Source organism: Stenella coeruleoalba, assembly GCF_951394435.1.
Source record: "Stenella coeruleoalba genome assembly, chromosome: 4".
Classification (NCBI taxonomy): domain Eukaryota; kingdom Metazoa; phylum Chordata; class Mammalia; order Artiodactyla; family Delphinidae; genus Stenella; species Stenella coeruleoalba.
Window position 1 is genome coordinate 134657815 of NC_137149.1, and position 14982 is coordinate 134672796.

The following is a 14982-nucleotide window of genomic DNA, read 5'->3' on the forward strand; positions in this document are numbered from 1 at the left end:
AACTAGGGTTGAGAATTGAGTATTGGATTAGCACCATAAAGGTCATTGGTTTTTGAGCAAGTCATTTCTGTGAAGATTTAGGGTGAACATCTTATTGAAATGTTTTACAAGAGAAAATTAGAGGAAACAGACTGGAGGAAATTAATATAGAAAGCTCTTTTGACGTGTATCATGGTAAAAGGGAGGCAATCAATGAAATGGTAGTTGGAGGGGACAGTATAATGTGGTTGAGAGCCATCTTTTAAGGAAGAGAAATATAGCACCATGTTTTTATGATGACATGAATGATTCAGTATTGAGGAAGTAAATGTTCATATCAGAGAACTCTTCAGTGATTTCCTGATTAGTCTATAGGAGTTAGAATCTAGAGCAAAATGCAGGTGAATATGACTTGCTCACAGAATACTTAAACTCTAAAGGAGGTTGTGACAAAGTGTATCTGCATGGAGAAGATTTGTTACTCAAGAATAAACACAGGTGGGGGTGAGAGTTCTCCCTTTAAAATGTGATGGGATGAGATATGGAAAGGAGGTAGTTAAGTAGTCCAAAAATATTCAGAGTTTTTATGTGAAAATATGCCTTAAATTCAGAAACAATAAAAAATTTATTATTGGGGAATTACAAACTAGTGTGCTCCACAATATTGTTTATTTCATTTGAACAAGTGGTGAATTCTCAGGGAGAGAAGGATTAAAAAAAATAACAGAGTTTCATTTCATCAGCGATACTTTGGCTTTACTTTCATGAACTCACTTTGAAGGTTTTGTTTTCACTACTTATTGGAGTTACATTAAGAAATTAATAACGAACATATTTTGACATTAAAACCAGCATAGGAAGTATGGTTGCTTGAAGATGAAGGAAAAATAGCTGCTTTGTAAAATAAAAATGTTAAATTTTTGTATAAAGAAATAGAGTCCAAGTTTTGCTTCTTCAATGCCCACTAAATAATTAAGACTGCAAAGCACCCTATATTTCTTAATATTTGCTTTTAAGAGAAGGTTAAGTATAATACATATTTTCTACTACTTAATTACTTTAAATTAAACATTTATTATTGAATACTATGTGACAAATGCTGTTATGCAAAAGTGGATGAAGACATCTTCCCTGTCTTTAAGAATCATATACATAAGCAGAACAGTCACTCCTATAGACAAATAATATAATAACAATAATATTGCGCATCTATTATTATTGGGGTAAAGATCTCACAATAACCATGCAACATATGTATCAAATTTAATCAATAAGAAAATATATTGTAACTTGTCTAAATGCATTCTGTTAATAGTATGGTAGAAGTAGAATTTGAACTAATTTAGTTCCAAAACTTCTTTCCTTTAATCCACACTCCCTTTGACAAGCAAATAAAATAGAAATGGTGTGTATTAATGATCTATTGTTGAGTAATAAATTACCTCAAAAACTAGTGGCTTAAAGCAATATTTATTATCTCAAAGATTCTATGGGTCAGGAATCTGGAAATGGCTTTGTTGAGTCCTCTAACGCTGGTCCCTCACATGCAATCAAGCATCAGCTGGAAACACAGTCATCTCAAGGCTCTACTGGAGGTGAAACCACCTCCAGACTCACTCATGTGGTCATTAGCAGGATTCAGTCCTCTCCTGTTTTTGGACAGAGGGAATTGAGGTGTTGGCCAGAGGGTTGCCTTAGTTCTTTGCCACCTGAGCCTCTCCATGGAGTATCTCACAACATGGCCGCTTTCTTCATTAGAGTGAGCAAGTGAGAGAGCAAGAGAGATCTAACAAGATGGAAGCTAGAGTCTTTTTGTAACCTAAACTTGGGTGTGACATTTCATCCCTATGCCTATGTACTATTCATTAGAAGTAATTCAGGTCACATTCAAAGGAAGGGATTACATACAGGCATACATACTAGAACTCAGGCATCATTGGGAGCTACTTTACAAACAGTCTACCATATGGTGTATAAAAAATACAATAGTAGCTCAGAGGAGGAGTTGTTAAATCTTTTGTAGTGGTGATAAGAGTTAAAAAGAAGCAATATGTGCCTGAAATGCATGTTGAAGATCTTATAGTAGTTAGGAAGTCATTTTTCTATAGCTTTGTTTGTTTGTTTGTTTGTTAACATAGAGGAAGTGTGTTTAAAATAAAGGGTTAAGGGAAAGGCATACCTAGAAGCTTAACAATATGGGAAAATGTGTTAAGTTATAAAACTATGGAGACAAGTGGGAAATGAAATTGTAAAACAGCAGACCTTAAATTTGGGGGAGGCCATAAACCAATTTAAACAGTTGATGAAAGACAATTATAGTGTTCTCAGAAGAAAATTGAGCATAAATATAACATTTGTTGCTTTTCTGAAATTATCTGTAGATCCAAGTTAAAAACAAACAAATACTTCCAAGGTTAATTAGGCCCAGGGAAAATTTTGAAGGACATCCTTACTAAAAAATTGCAATTTTACCCTGCAAGGCAATGGTCAGGTTCTGAAGAAATTGTAAGGAGAATGAGGTGATGACATTCACTAACAATGGGTGCAGCGTCACTAACTGATTAGCGGGAGAAAAGCCATGTTATGAAGCTACTGTAGTAACCTAGGTAACAAAGATCTGACTGGAGCAGTGATGTTTCCGTAGAGAGAATGACAAATCTCTAGGAGATACAATCACCTGGACTTGTTGACTAATTTAAAACTTGAGTGATACAGAAAGGAGAATGACTTTAGATTTCTGGTTTTAGAAGCTGGGTGATGTGAAGAGAAAATCATAATGGAGTAGGTATTGTTAAGAATGCTCTGTAAAATGGAGCTGGGAGGTGACTGAGGAAGTGTGACTTAAGTATGTCTCAGCCCAGATGGAATTTAAACCTTTGACCACTTATTGTCTTAACCAGGCATACAAACCATCTGCCAGAAACTTAAGATACTTATTGGACACTTACCCTAAAATAACTCGTGACAGCCTATTCCTTAAGGACAAATATTTACTTTCCTGCATCACAGTCAGCCACAATTCTTGCTAAACAACTTTAACAATTGTGTGGCTTTTATCTTTATAATCCCCTGACTCTTTCTCTTCCCCAGAACACTCTTTCGGTTTTACCCAAATCTGTGTCTCTGGAATTGCAATTCCTAAGAATCCAAATAAAGTTCTTTGCAGCCTTGACACTGGTTATTGTTCAACAATGATAACATTTAGAGAGATACAAACGTCCTTATTTCCTTCCTGCGTAGGGAAAAACCCAGTTCTTCGTTACTATGTTTTTCTTCTCTGTGAGTCTCTTTACTATTCACAAAAACACTTCACTTTTGACACCTCTGGTCACCAACTGTGTGGGGGGTTTTCCTCACAACCTGAAGCAAGTTTCCACGACACAAGCTGGGTGTCCTACAATTTAACTAAATTTTAACACTATCTACCTGGCGATAGTGACAGATCCCACAGGTTAAGGCTCAGTCCCACAAGACTGCTCCCACCCTCAAGCTCAGCTTATCACCTATACTTCTGACAAACCAGCTATAGATTGGAGGTTCCAATGACCTCCTCCTCAGGTTTGATTAACTTGCTAGAGTGGCTCACAGAACTCAGGAAAACACTTATGTTAACCAGTATATTAAAGGATAAGATAAATAATTCAGATAAACAGTGAGATGAAGAGATGTATAGGGTAAAGTCTGGGAGGGTTCTGGGTGCAGGAGCTTCTCTGTCCCTGTGGAGTTGTGGTGTGTCACCCTCTTGTATGTTCACCAACCTGGAAGCTCTCTTAACACATACTTTTAAGATTTTATGGAGGCTTCCTCATGTAGGCATGATCAACCATTAATTCTATTTCCAGCCCTTGTGCCCTCTCAGGAGAATGTGGAGTGGGGAGCTTCTAATCATGGCTTGGTCTTTCTGGTGACCAGCTCTCATCCAGGAGCCCATCCAGAGTTGCCTCATTAGAACAAAAGATACTCCTATCACCTAGGAAATTACAAGGGTTTCAGGAGACCTGTGTCAGGAACTGGGGGCAGAGGCTAATATATATATATATTTTTTTTTTTTCTATTATCTCACAATACATATTAACAAATATACTAATTTTTCTTAAAAAGAAAAGAATAAATGTAATATTGATGAAACAGATATACTTGTATTGGCTATTTCTAACATTATTTAAATACCATATCTGCCTATAATAGAAATAAAATTCATGGCCTACAATGGCACCGGGAGAAAATCAAAGTAGAGAGGGACCGTCTACAACAGAAATGAGATAGAAAATGCTGAGAATGCCCAGTGGTTCTCTTAAAATATTGTAGACTAAATTAACTAATGGAATTGCACTTCTTAATTTAATTAATGAGGTTTGCAGCCAGAAAATGCTTCTCTCTATATTATTAGTCTGACATTCATTTGACTTATGTAGGCCAAAGAATATTTCAAATCACCTTAGGCTCAGGGTTGTCAATCTTATTTTGCTCGTTTCTTCTTGTTCCTTATAGAACAAGATAGAAGCATTATAGAAGCATTTCACAGTGACAAAATGCCGTATGAATTCTTATACTCTTTCATTTGAGCTTTGGCCTTATGATGACTTCAATTTAATTCACTAAGCATGTTAGGGCCATTTGGCTGAACCATCAACACTAAAGCACATGTTTACTGGGTTCTTGCGTTAGGAATATAGGAATGAATAGAACATATTTACAAGCTATAGTCATTCTCTTCAAGAATTATAAACCTAGTAGAAGTACTGAGAGTATATAAATAATTATGAAGAGGGCTTCCCTGGTGGCGCAGTGGTTGAGAGTCCGCCTGCCGATGCAGGGGACACGGGTTCGTGCCCCGGCCGGGATGATCCCACATGCCACGGAGCGGCTGGGCCCGTGAGCCATGGCCACTGAGCCTGTGCGTCTGGAGCCTGTGCTCCGCAACGGGAGAGGCCACAACAGTGAGAGGCCCGCATACCGCCAAAAAAAAAATAATAATACTTATGGAGAAAATAAAATTTATAAACACAACACTATTAATATAAATAAAGTACTGTGAAAATCCAGAGAAAGGATAGATCATACATATCATTAAGAATCCAGAAATATCTCATTTAGTAGGTGGCATCTGAGACAATCTATGAACAATCAGTAAGATTTTTGAGCAGTAGAAACAAAGCAGAAGAAATAGGAGAAATTATAAGACTTAGGAAAATATTGCTGTTTAGTAAAGTTTTCCCAAGGAAAATGAAAGATGAGCTTAGAAAGATATAGTTAAAGTAAAATTAGTTTATGCTTGCTGCTCAAAATAAAATACTTATTAATCTCTGTTGCAGGACCTGGCTGGCTGTTTACCAAACTTGTTTCTTCTTCCTCCCTTGCATAGAGCTAACCTATATTTACTAGCATACCTTGCAGTTAGGTGTGGCCAAGTGACTGAATTTTGACAATGATATAAAGTGTGATACTTCGAGAGGTGACCCATAGAAGATTGAATGTGATCCTCCATGTTCTTTCCCCTCCAGAACAAATTTGGAATACTCACATTACCTGATTTGAAGACTTGGATTAGTCAGAGTTTTTACATAAGGCACCAGGAACATGATATATAAAAGAAAAATTGCTAAATTAGACTTCATCAAAATTAAAAACTTTTGTTCTGTGAAAGAACTGTTGAGAGAATGAAGAGATCAACCACAGAGCTAGAGAAAATACTGATAAAGCACATTTCTGACAAAGGATTTGTACCTAGAATGCATAAAATTTCCTAAAAGTCAAACAATGAAAGAAAACCCAATATGAAAAATGAGAAAAGGATCTAACAGACACTGCACCAAAGAAGATATTTTGATGATGCGAAAGCATAGGAAAAGATACTCAACAAAATTAATTATTAGAGAAATGTAACTTAAGGCCACATGAGATACAGGCATATATTTATTAACTGCTAAAATGAAAAACAAACAAAAAACACTTACGATACCAAGTGCTGGTGAGGACGTGGAGCAACTGGAACTCTCACATTTTGCTGGTAGGAATGTAAAATGATATTGTACAACTGCTTCGGAAAACAGTTTCGCAGCTTCTTGTAAAGTTAAATATACACTTGACATATGATCCAATGATCCTCCTTCTAGGTGTTTGGCCTAGAGAAATGAAAATGTATAATTATACAAAAATCTGTTTCTGAATGGATATCAGCCTATGTTAATCACCAAAAACTGAAATCAAACATTTGTATTTCAATTGTTGAATAAACTTTGATACATCAATACAATGGAATTTTACTTGGCAATAAAAGGAATAAAATATTGATTCATGCAATAATATGGATAGATCTCAAATGCATTTTGCTAAGTGACAGAAGTTAAACACTCAAAAATACACTGAGCAATAAGAGTAATTCTACTATTATAATAACTTTTTTTTTTTAAATATAGTTCCTATATAAACATTGTTATTCTAACAAGTTAATTTACGGATTTGTTTAATTGGGGTGAAACAAATATTCTATTCAGTTTCTTTTTTTTTTTTTAATTTTATTTATTTATTTATTTATTATTTTTGGCTGTGTTGGGTCTTCATGTCTGTGCGTGGGCTTTCTCTAGTTGCGGGGAGCAGGGGCCACTCTTCATCGCGGTACGCGGGCCTCTCACTGTCGCAGCCTCTCTTGTTGTGGAGCACAAGCTCCAGACGCGCAGGCTCAGTAGCTGTGGCTCACGGGCCCAGTTGCTCCGCGGCATGTGGGATCTTCCCAGACCAGGGCTCGAACCCGTGTTCCCTGCATTGGCAGGCAGATTCTCAACCACTGCGCCACCAGGGAAGCCCTATAATAACTTTTTTTAAAAAATAGTATTTTCAAGTTCATGAACCACTATATTCTTCTACTGTACATCATACAAAATAACATTGGAAAATTGTTTACCAAAAGAACATTTCTATACGTTTTTCTTTTTACTACTCAAAGTATTTCAAATAACTGTCACAACAATGGTAAAAGGTAAGTTAGAAAATTAGATAATAATTGGATAGCAGGGTAGTTTATATGTATTTGGTGAGGGAATTAACCTTTTATTTGTGGACCAACCACAAAATTGCAAGTCTGGAATGTTGTATTCTTGGTATTAATAGCAATACTCTTACTTGTCTTCATATATTATTGCAGCTGCATACTTACACAGTTCATTGAACATTGAGCTGATTACATTTTTGGAACATATCAAACTTTAATATTCAAATGCTACTCTTGTGACAGTCTAAATACTAACTAAAAAAGAAGTAACAAGATCTAAAAGAATAGACAAACTTTGTTAGTAAAATGTTCTCTGGCATACATTTGTCTTTCTTTTCCTAAAATGAATATATATGCATTTAAAATCTATTTCTCAGAAAATAATTTGTATTAATTTCATGCATAATTCAACAAGGTCAATCCTGACATTTTAAAAACTTTTACAGTAAGTGCTAAAAAAAAGTTTTCAAGAAATAATGTTACCAGATATAGGAAAAACAGTCATTTACTCTTAGAAATTCTTCATGTTCCACATTTTCCCCAAGCATGAGATATAAACAAATGAACCAACAATCATGTATTTTGCAATTTCTAGATTTGCTATTCTCATTCATATATGCTAACACATAGAATTCTTTCACTCTCTAGAAATACTAACATAGAAAATATGAAAAAAATCTTTTTTCAACTTATAGCTTTTCTGTACTATTTATCTGATTTAATAGAAAAGAGAGAGAGAGCGCACGCGAGAGAGAAAAGAATGACTGAAGAGATTTGGGGAAGGAGGAAGGAAAAAGAAAAAGCTAAACTTAAAACTTTAACATTCAACTCTAAACTGAGTTTTGATTTCACCTACTAACATCTTTATTGAACCTAAAATGCCCATCACAAATATGAATGTCTTTTGTTCCCAACAATTTACAGCACTTTATGGCCTATTTCATTGCATCATAAATGTCATAATGACCAAATGTTCCATGAAATGTCATAAAATGACATGAATTACAGTTATCATCTAGGTCTATGTCTGGAAAACTGAGTTTCTGGTTCATGCTCAGGTAACATTGTGCTTTTTGTGTTTGAAATTTCTGTGTACTGTGGCACTGAGTTAATTAATTTTATTTTATCATCGAAATGTACTATGGTTCTCTCTCAAAAAGTAATTCATTAGTCAGGAGAGTACACACATAACTGAATTAAGTATTTCTCAATTATATGCTGTTATTTCTTTAAATATCAGCTATTTAAAGATTCTTAAAATCTTATCTTAACAAAGCTCTCTGCCGTGATAATGCTTTACAACTAAAGTTTCATTTTCAATATTGGGACATTTGCTGCTCTGGGACTTATTAACGTGTATGAGATTTTATCATACTGTTCAAATTCAGTAATGAATGCTATGTTCTTTGGCCACCCCATTCTCCCATTATCATGTGCATGCCAGAATGTAATTTGATAGTTTCCTAAATGTAAGGAAACGGGAAAGTTCATAATGATGCTATTCACACAACTGTGCTACCTATACTTGTATTGCTAAACCTATTTTTGACAAGTTGGTTTTACCACGTAGCTTTGATCCAGCTGGAAATTTAGCTTGCTAGCTAAAAAGCAGTTTTTGAAATGTTAATTTTCAGTTTATATCAATATTTTACTTCTCCTTTTTCTTAATCCAAATAGAAAAATGATGCAACTCTTAGACTGGATTTTAATGTACCTATTTATTCAACAGGTATTTACTGAGCCCCTTCTGAATCTGGGTACTGTGGCTGAGAGGAAGAAATAAACATGGCAATTGCTGTTTCTGCCTTCTTGACACTTATCCAGGAGTTCAGAAAACAAATATGTAATTGTATGTTCAGTTCTAAGTGTCTGATTTTGGTAAGCTAAGGCATTTTCTACAGAATACCATTACTCCAGATCCGTAGAGGAATAAAAATTGAAACGCTTAAATCAGCATTTTCAATTCTGAAAGCTATTCCTTTTCCTTTCACTTCTTAGGGAATTTTCCCTGCACTTTACCACTGAATGAATTACAGGCAAACTAATGCAATCCCTCCTTTGTAGGGGTGCATCTTTGTGGACAACCAATGTAATTGTAAGAGTGAACACTTTGCTACTCTTGATTTTCCAATCTCACTCAGTATATTCCTGCTGGTAAAAGAAAGTAGTGAGTAATAGAATATCCTGAGTAGTAATGTACATCCTGGGCCTCTGCATCTAAATCTCTCTCCTACTCTTACCTTCCTCAACAAAACATTTGTCTCTTAGTTCTTTCAACACCTAATTAGATATTCACAACTTGGTTTATTGCCAGTCCCTACCCTGACATGTAATAGTCATTCAATAAATTAACTGACACAACCCTGGAAATAAGCTATAGAGAGTTTAAAAAATATTTGCAGAAACATGGTTCATTCCATTTGGCATGATACTTTTACCTACAAGGATTGTGTTTTACTGAAACAATTACTTCTGTGCAGAAAGAAGCTAAAATGATGCTTTAACATTTTTGTTAGGGTTAGACAAAAGAGCCATAAAATAATGGATTTTGTCATATTGGAGACTTATGTGATTGGACAATGATTTTTAAGACAAATATGCGTGCATACCTTATTATAATGCCCCAAGAGAAAATCCTAAAGCCCAACTCAGCAACAATATAGTCAGAGGTTATATAAGGCAATTTATATATTCCAAGGGAGGAAATTACTACTACGCTTGGGGCACTTTATAATGTGGAAAAATACAGTGAGAAAGACTGTCAACCTAATGTTTCAATAGTACTAAGTATATATGTGAATAATTCCCTTGACTTCAATCTTTCTAAAATGGCTCTTAATCAACAAAGAAAAGATGGGGAGGAAAATGTCTGTTTAAAGGTTTTGTAAAGTTCTGAAACTTCCATCTGTGTCTGTTTGCGTAAAAATCTGCCTGTCATTCTAAAATAATTTCTTTTTCAAGGATTTTTTTTAAGTTTAGCATCTCATGAAAAATTCCTACATTTAGAAAAACTATACAGACTTAAACTTTGAACTACCTTTGGTTTTCTAATTAGTAATTCCAATTGCAAGAACTTCTGACTCAGGAAAAAAAATCTGTAGGAAAATTTAAGTGCTTGGAGGAAAGGTGCTGGATAATGACAAATGAGATATTTGGCCTTGCGTGACAAAGCCAGTGAGGAACATTTACATTATAGGGAGAGTAATATATTACTTTAAGTTTGCACAGTCAATCGTGTTTCCTATGTGGTTTGTTAGGTTCCAACATATCTTTTAAACTTTCCATTTAATTTGGTCTCTTAATCTCATTGTTTTTACATTGTTATATTTTTGATAATATTTAAAAAGAAAGTTTAAATATATTTAGAGAATGTTTTACTTCATGAGTGACATTATGCCAGGCATATTAAAGGACATAAAGATAAAAGAGACATAGTCTATTCCATGAAAAAGCTTAAGCAGTCTATAAGGAAGAAAAGCTCAGTACATTTAATAGAGAGAAGACAAATGCATAGTAGAATATAGTAGGGAGATGTTTCGAATATTACTTTTCTCATGTTTTTATTTTTAAGGGTACACTGAAAATCTCAATTGCTAATAATAGAAGCAAAATAAAAACACTGAGGATTAATTTCCAAAACACGAGTAACAAAAGTACGTGCATTCATTATAGTCCCACTCTTTTTCAGTTCCTTTGTTTTTGAAAGAGCAGAACATAGGTAGAAATTTTCAGGCCTTTGAAAAATTTTACACCTTTCATATGTGCAATATTTGGTTGTCTTTTCTACCTTAATGTTTCCTCTTAAAGTCTATCATTTCTTAAAAGACAAAATTAACATTTTAATGTTTACTATATGGCTGTAATGTTCAAGACTTGAATATTCTGTGATATTCAAGACTTGTGAGAATGAATGAAAGTCAAATTGAAGAGTTCAGTAAACCACAGAATTTGAACATTGAACAGAATATTGCTGTTAATACGGTACATTATAACCTCTTTTTGTTAAATCTTTGGCATGAAATACTGTTAAGTTCCCTAAGTCCTCATTATTTTCAGAAGGCTAATATTTTTGTTGCATTGTTATGATGACTGAACTTGAGTTGACATGGGTTGACTGCCTGTAGGGTATTGTGGGCTAACTTGCTGTTGAATAGACAAGGCTTCCCTTCTCTCTAAATTACACAGGAGAATTATTTTGCAGAATAGGAATAATAAAACATGTAAATTAGCTGAAATAGAAACAAAAAAATTCCACAGGAGTTGAAGGAATGGCATTCAGCTAACAATACTGTTATAAGAGAAATCTTTTCTGTATGTTGATTTTATCTTAAAGTGGAGGGATCATTTATTGTTTGGGAGAAAATTTACACAGAGTTTGGAGAAGTGTTTAAAGAAAACTTTTCCTTTCATTATTTGTGCTTGGTCAGATCCAAAGAATTCTCCAACTGCATTACTTTGTTAATCCACTGAACATAAGTTCACAGAATATCTGCTATGTGGCAAAGTCTACACTAAGTATTAAATGTACAGAGGTGCAGGACCTGGTCTCTAAGCTGAGGGAAGTTACAGGTTGGGGGAAACACAGTTAAAAATCAATTAAGTGCAACATGAAAACTGTAAATTTCACCAGCCCTTCAAGGAAGATATAATTCTTATTTAAAATTTTCCAAATCTTCCAACTAATTTTATAAATTGAGGAAAACACTGTCACCAAAGCAACACAAATAATGCAAAAAAAAGTAGAACATTTTCACATATGAGTAAAGATTCAAAATAAAGTATTAGTAAATAAAACCTAACACTGTATCAAGGGGAAAACACCTCATAAAGCAGTCTTATGACTTCAAAGATTAATTGATGTCAGGAAATCTCTAATGTAATTTACTACAACAACAAGATTAAAAAGGAGATAAAATAATATAATTATATTGATAGATATCCAATATCATGTTTTGCATTTTAGTACCCATTACTGAAACATAACTTTGCTTTTTTTTCTGAGCAACTTTCAGAAAACTATTGCAAAGTCCTATCTTCAAATACATTCATGCCTACTCTTACATCTCCTCTTTCAGTATTGTACTAAATATTTTCCTAAAGTTAAATGAACATGGTTGATAAATTAACATCTCACAAAGTTGGTGTTATTTAAATCTCTTTGCTTAATAATCCATTATATATCCTTAATCTCTCGATCTTTGGATTTATCTTAAGCTCCTTTATGTTTATTTATAATTGGATTGTATTATTTACCCATAATTCTCAAAATTCCCCAGATTCTCAAATTAAAAATTCTGCATTCCAAAAGACTAAAAAATTAATTGCTTGATATTTGGAATGTAGTTTTCTGTAGAAAACTCTGTCTAGACTAGCATACAAGACCTATTAATACTAGGGAATAAACTTAATGAAGAAAAATTTTAAAAAACGAACCTACATTCTATGTAAGTGAAATACAGAAGTAATATTAAAAAATAGTGAAATAAAATATTTTGTGATACAAATAATAAACATAAAAATAAAATATGTAATGAAAAATTTCAATTTTCCTTGAATTCTTGTCCTTGAAGGAAGTAAGGTGAGGTTCTAGACCCTCCATATACATTAAAAATCAATAGAACTTGTTTTGGGTTTTTTTGTTCTTTTTTTTTTTTTTTTTTTTTGGCCCATGTATAATTTCACTTTAAAGTGAAAATTTTAATTATTGAAAAATATTTAATTATTTTAAAGAAATTTATTAATTGTGATTCCAGTCTTTTATTGGCTTACAATTTATTTTTTAAAACATAAGCAAATAACTGAATTTATATAACTGAGCAAAAGTTGGAGGACGGAAAACAAAGAGTATACCTGAATGAGATCATTTTATACAATATAAAATGAGGATGACTTTAATAGAGAATATTTGTAGCATCTCTTTGAGAGAGAGAAAGGAACAATACATCAGTCAGTTCTCCTGTCAACTGCTAGTCCGCATTGGTATAGGTCATCTCGGTTATTATCCAAAGCAGGCATGAATAATCTTGGGGTGAATATGGAGAATGTACAAATGGTCGAAACCACAGAACATTAACCATACAGATATTTGTAGCACAATGTTGATAACTGCATAACTAAGTGGACTAATATCATCTCTAACAACTTTGCTGGAGTTAAAATGTATGGATTAGCATGCTGCCGTTAAAGTTGATTTATATGTTAACCAGCCTTAGGCTAACTTGCCAGAAAACAGTAAATTTCAATAGTAATTTGTTATTTTTGTTTAAAAGCTAATTTAAATATAATGTGTTTCTTCTCTCCTTTTAATTGAGTTGTATAAGATTACCCTCATTTAAAAAAACAAAAAACAAAAACCTAGAGACCAAACTTCTATAACCTGTTCAACATACTATTTTTGAGTACCTATTATTAGTATTCAACAAAACACACCTAGTTTTAGTTATCTTGGAATGACATTAAATGAACAAAGATAAATCCACAGTTGAAATCTGTGAAAAATGCAATGAAGGAAAAGAATAGGATGCAATGATATACAGTAACAGGAAGAACGACTTTCAGGGGAGGTGGTTATAGACAGTCTTGCTCAAAATGGCATTTAAGCTGCAGTCTGAAGGGTGACTAGAAGTTATGCATCTGGAGAAAAAGAGGATGTGCATTTCAGGCAGGATGAATAGCTCATTAAATAATAACAATAACAATTTAGATGAAGGAAGAGCTTGTGAAAAATTTCCAGGTGGGCTGGAGGGTTTTTGAGCAATGGGGGCAGTGATATTGAGGCAGCCTGGGACCTAGGATCTGGGACCCTTCACTGCAGTGCTTGCACCTGGACAAACATCTCCTCAAGCAACAGAATACAAAGAAACTACAAGGGACTAAAAATAACTGCTGGCCTAAGTAGTTGGACAAATTATGAACAATAAGATACAAAAAGGCCAAACCCAAACTGCCTCTTCTGAGGCGCCAGGAGCAAAAGCAGGGTAGGACGCATGATCTCTGCACACAACACCACATAATGGTGGGCAGCCCACCTAAGCCACCCTCTGGCCCAACCCACCGATCTGCTCCCACCCTCACCTCCTCTAGGGAAGCAGCTTGCCAGCTAGGGCCCCCCACTCCCCACCGCAGGGGCAAGCAGCAAGGGCAATTGTTACTTGTTCTCGCTCCCTTGTGCTACAACAAGAGTCCCAGTTAAGCCTTGGCTGAATTCCTCCTCTGGCCTCTTATCAGTTTTTATTAACTAAAGAGTCCACGAACCCAGTTTGGTAACAATATGAGTTGAGGATGGAGTTAAATCGTGGACTTTTTACATTATTCTGAATATAATGAGGAGGTTACGGCTGTGATGACATTACAGCCGTGGCAGCATTTAGTTTTTCTTTTGGAGGATCAAATACCTAGATCATAAATTGGGTATAAGGTGGTCAATAAGTACAGAAAGTGGAGGAGGAAAAGCACAGGAGCTTAAAGGTAAGGTAACTCACATGCCAGGAAACTGCAAGTACAGAATCTGTTATTGTAATAACAGAAACCACCAAAGGGAGTTTATGGATACATGTAACAGGAAAGGTAGAGGCCTGTCTAGCTTCAGACACATTGTATCCATATGCTCAAACAATGACTGCAGAAGAAGCTGTTTCATCATCTCCCAGCTCTGTTTTTGTGTGTGATTTAATTTTTCATATGAAGTGACACATTGCCAACAGCACCTCCAAGGTCATATTCTACCAGCCAAGTGACTCCAATGAGGTAGTGCCTCTTTCTCAATAATTCCCATAATAAAGCCTCCTTTAAATCCAGGTCACCTACTCATCCTTGAACCACTCACTCACTAGGAAATGATCTAGGAAATGGAATACCCTCCTTGTCCAGGCCTGACTCACATGCCCAACCTTCAATGGGTAAGGGGTTAGGCTTTTCTGAGTCACATTGGCTCAACATGACTGAGGGTGCAGAAGTTGTTCACTAAGGGAAAATCAGGATGATGTTATTGGAAGAAGTAGAAATGTATGTAG

The 14982-nt window shown here is 34.7% G+C and overlaps 1 protein-coding gene across 3 annotated transcripts in view; it reads right to left on the reverse strand.

The window, feature by feature from the left end:
* LOC307185974 (uncharacterized protein) overlaps positions 1 to 14982 on the reverse strand; it is a 640401-nt gene that overhangs the window by 327993 nt on the left and 297426 nt on the right. For all 3 annotated transcript variants that reach the window (XM_079920601.1, XM_079920599.1, XM_079920600.1), the window contains exon 6: positions 5937 to 6104. In XM_079920601.1, the coding sequence (XP_079776727.1) occupies positions 5937 to 6104 (168 nt within the window). The remainder of the gene's footprint in view (positions 1 to 5936; positions 6105 to 14982) is intronic.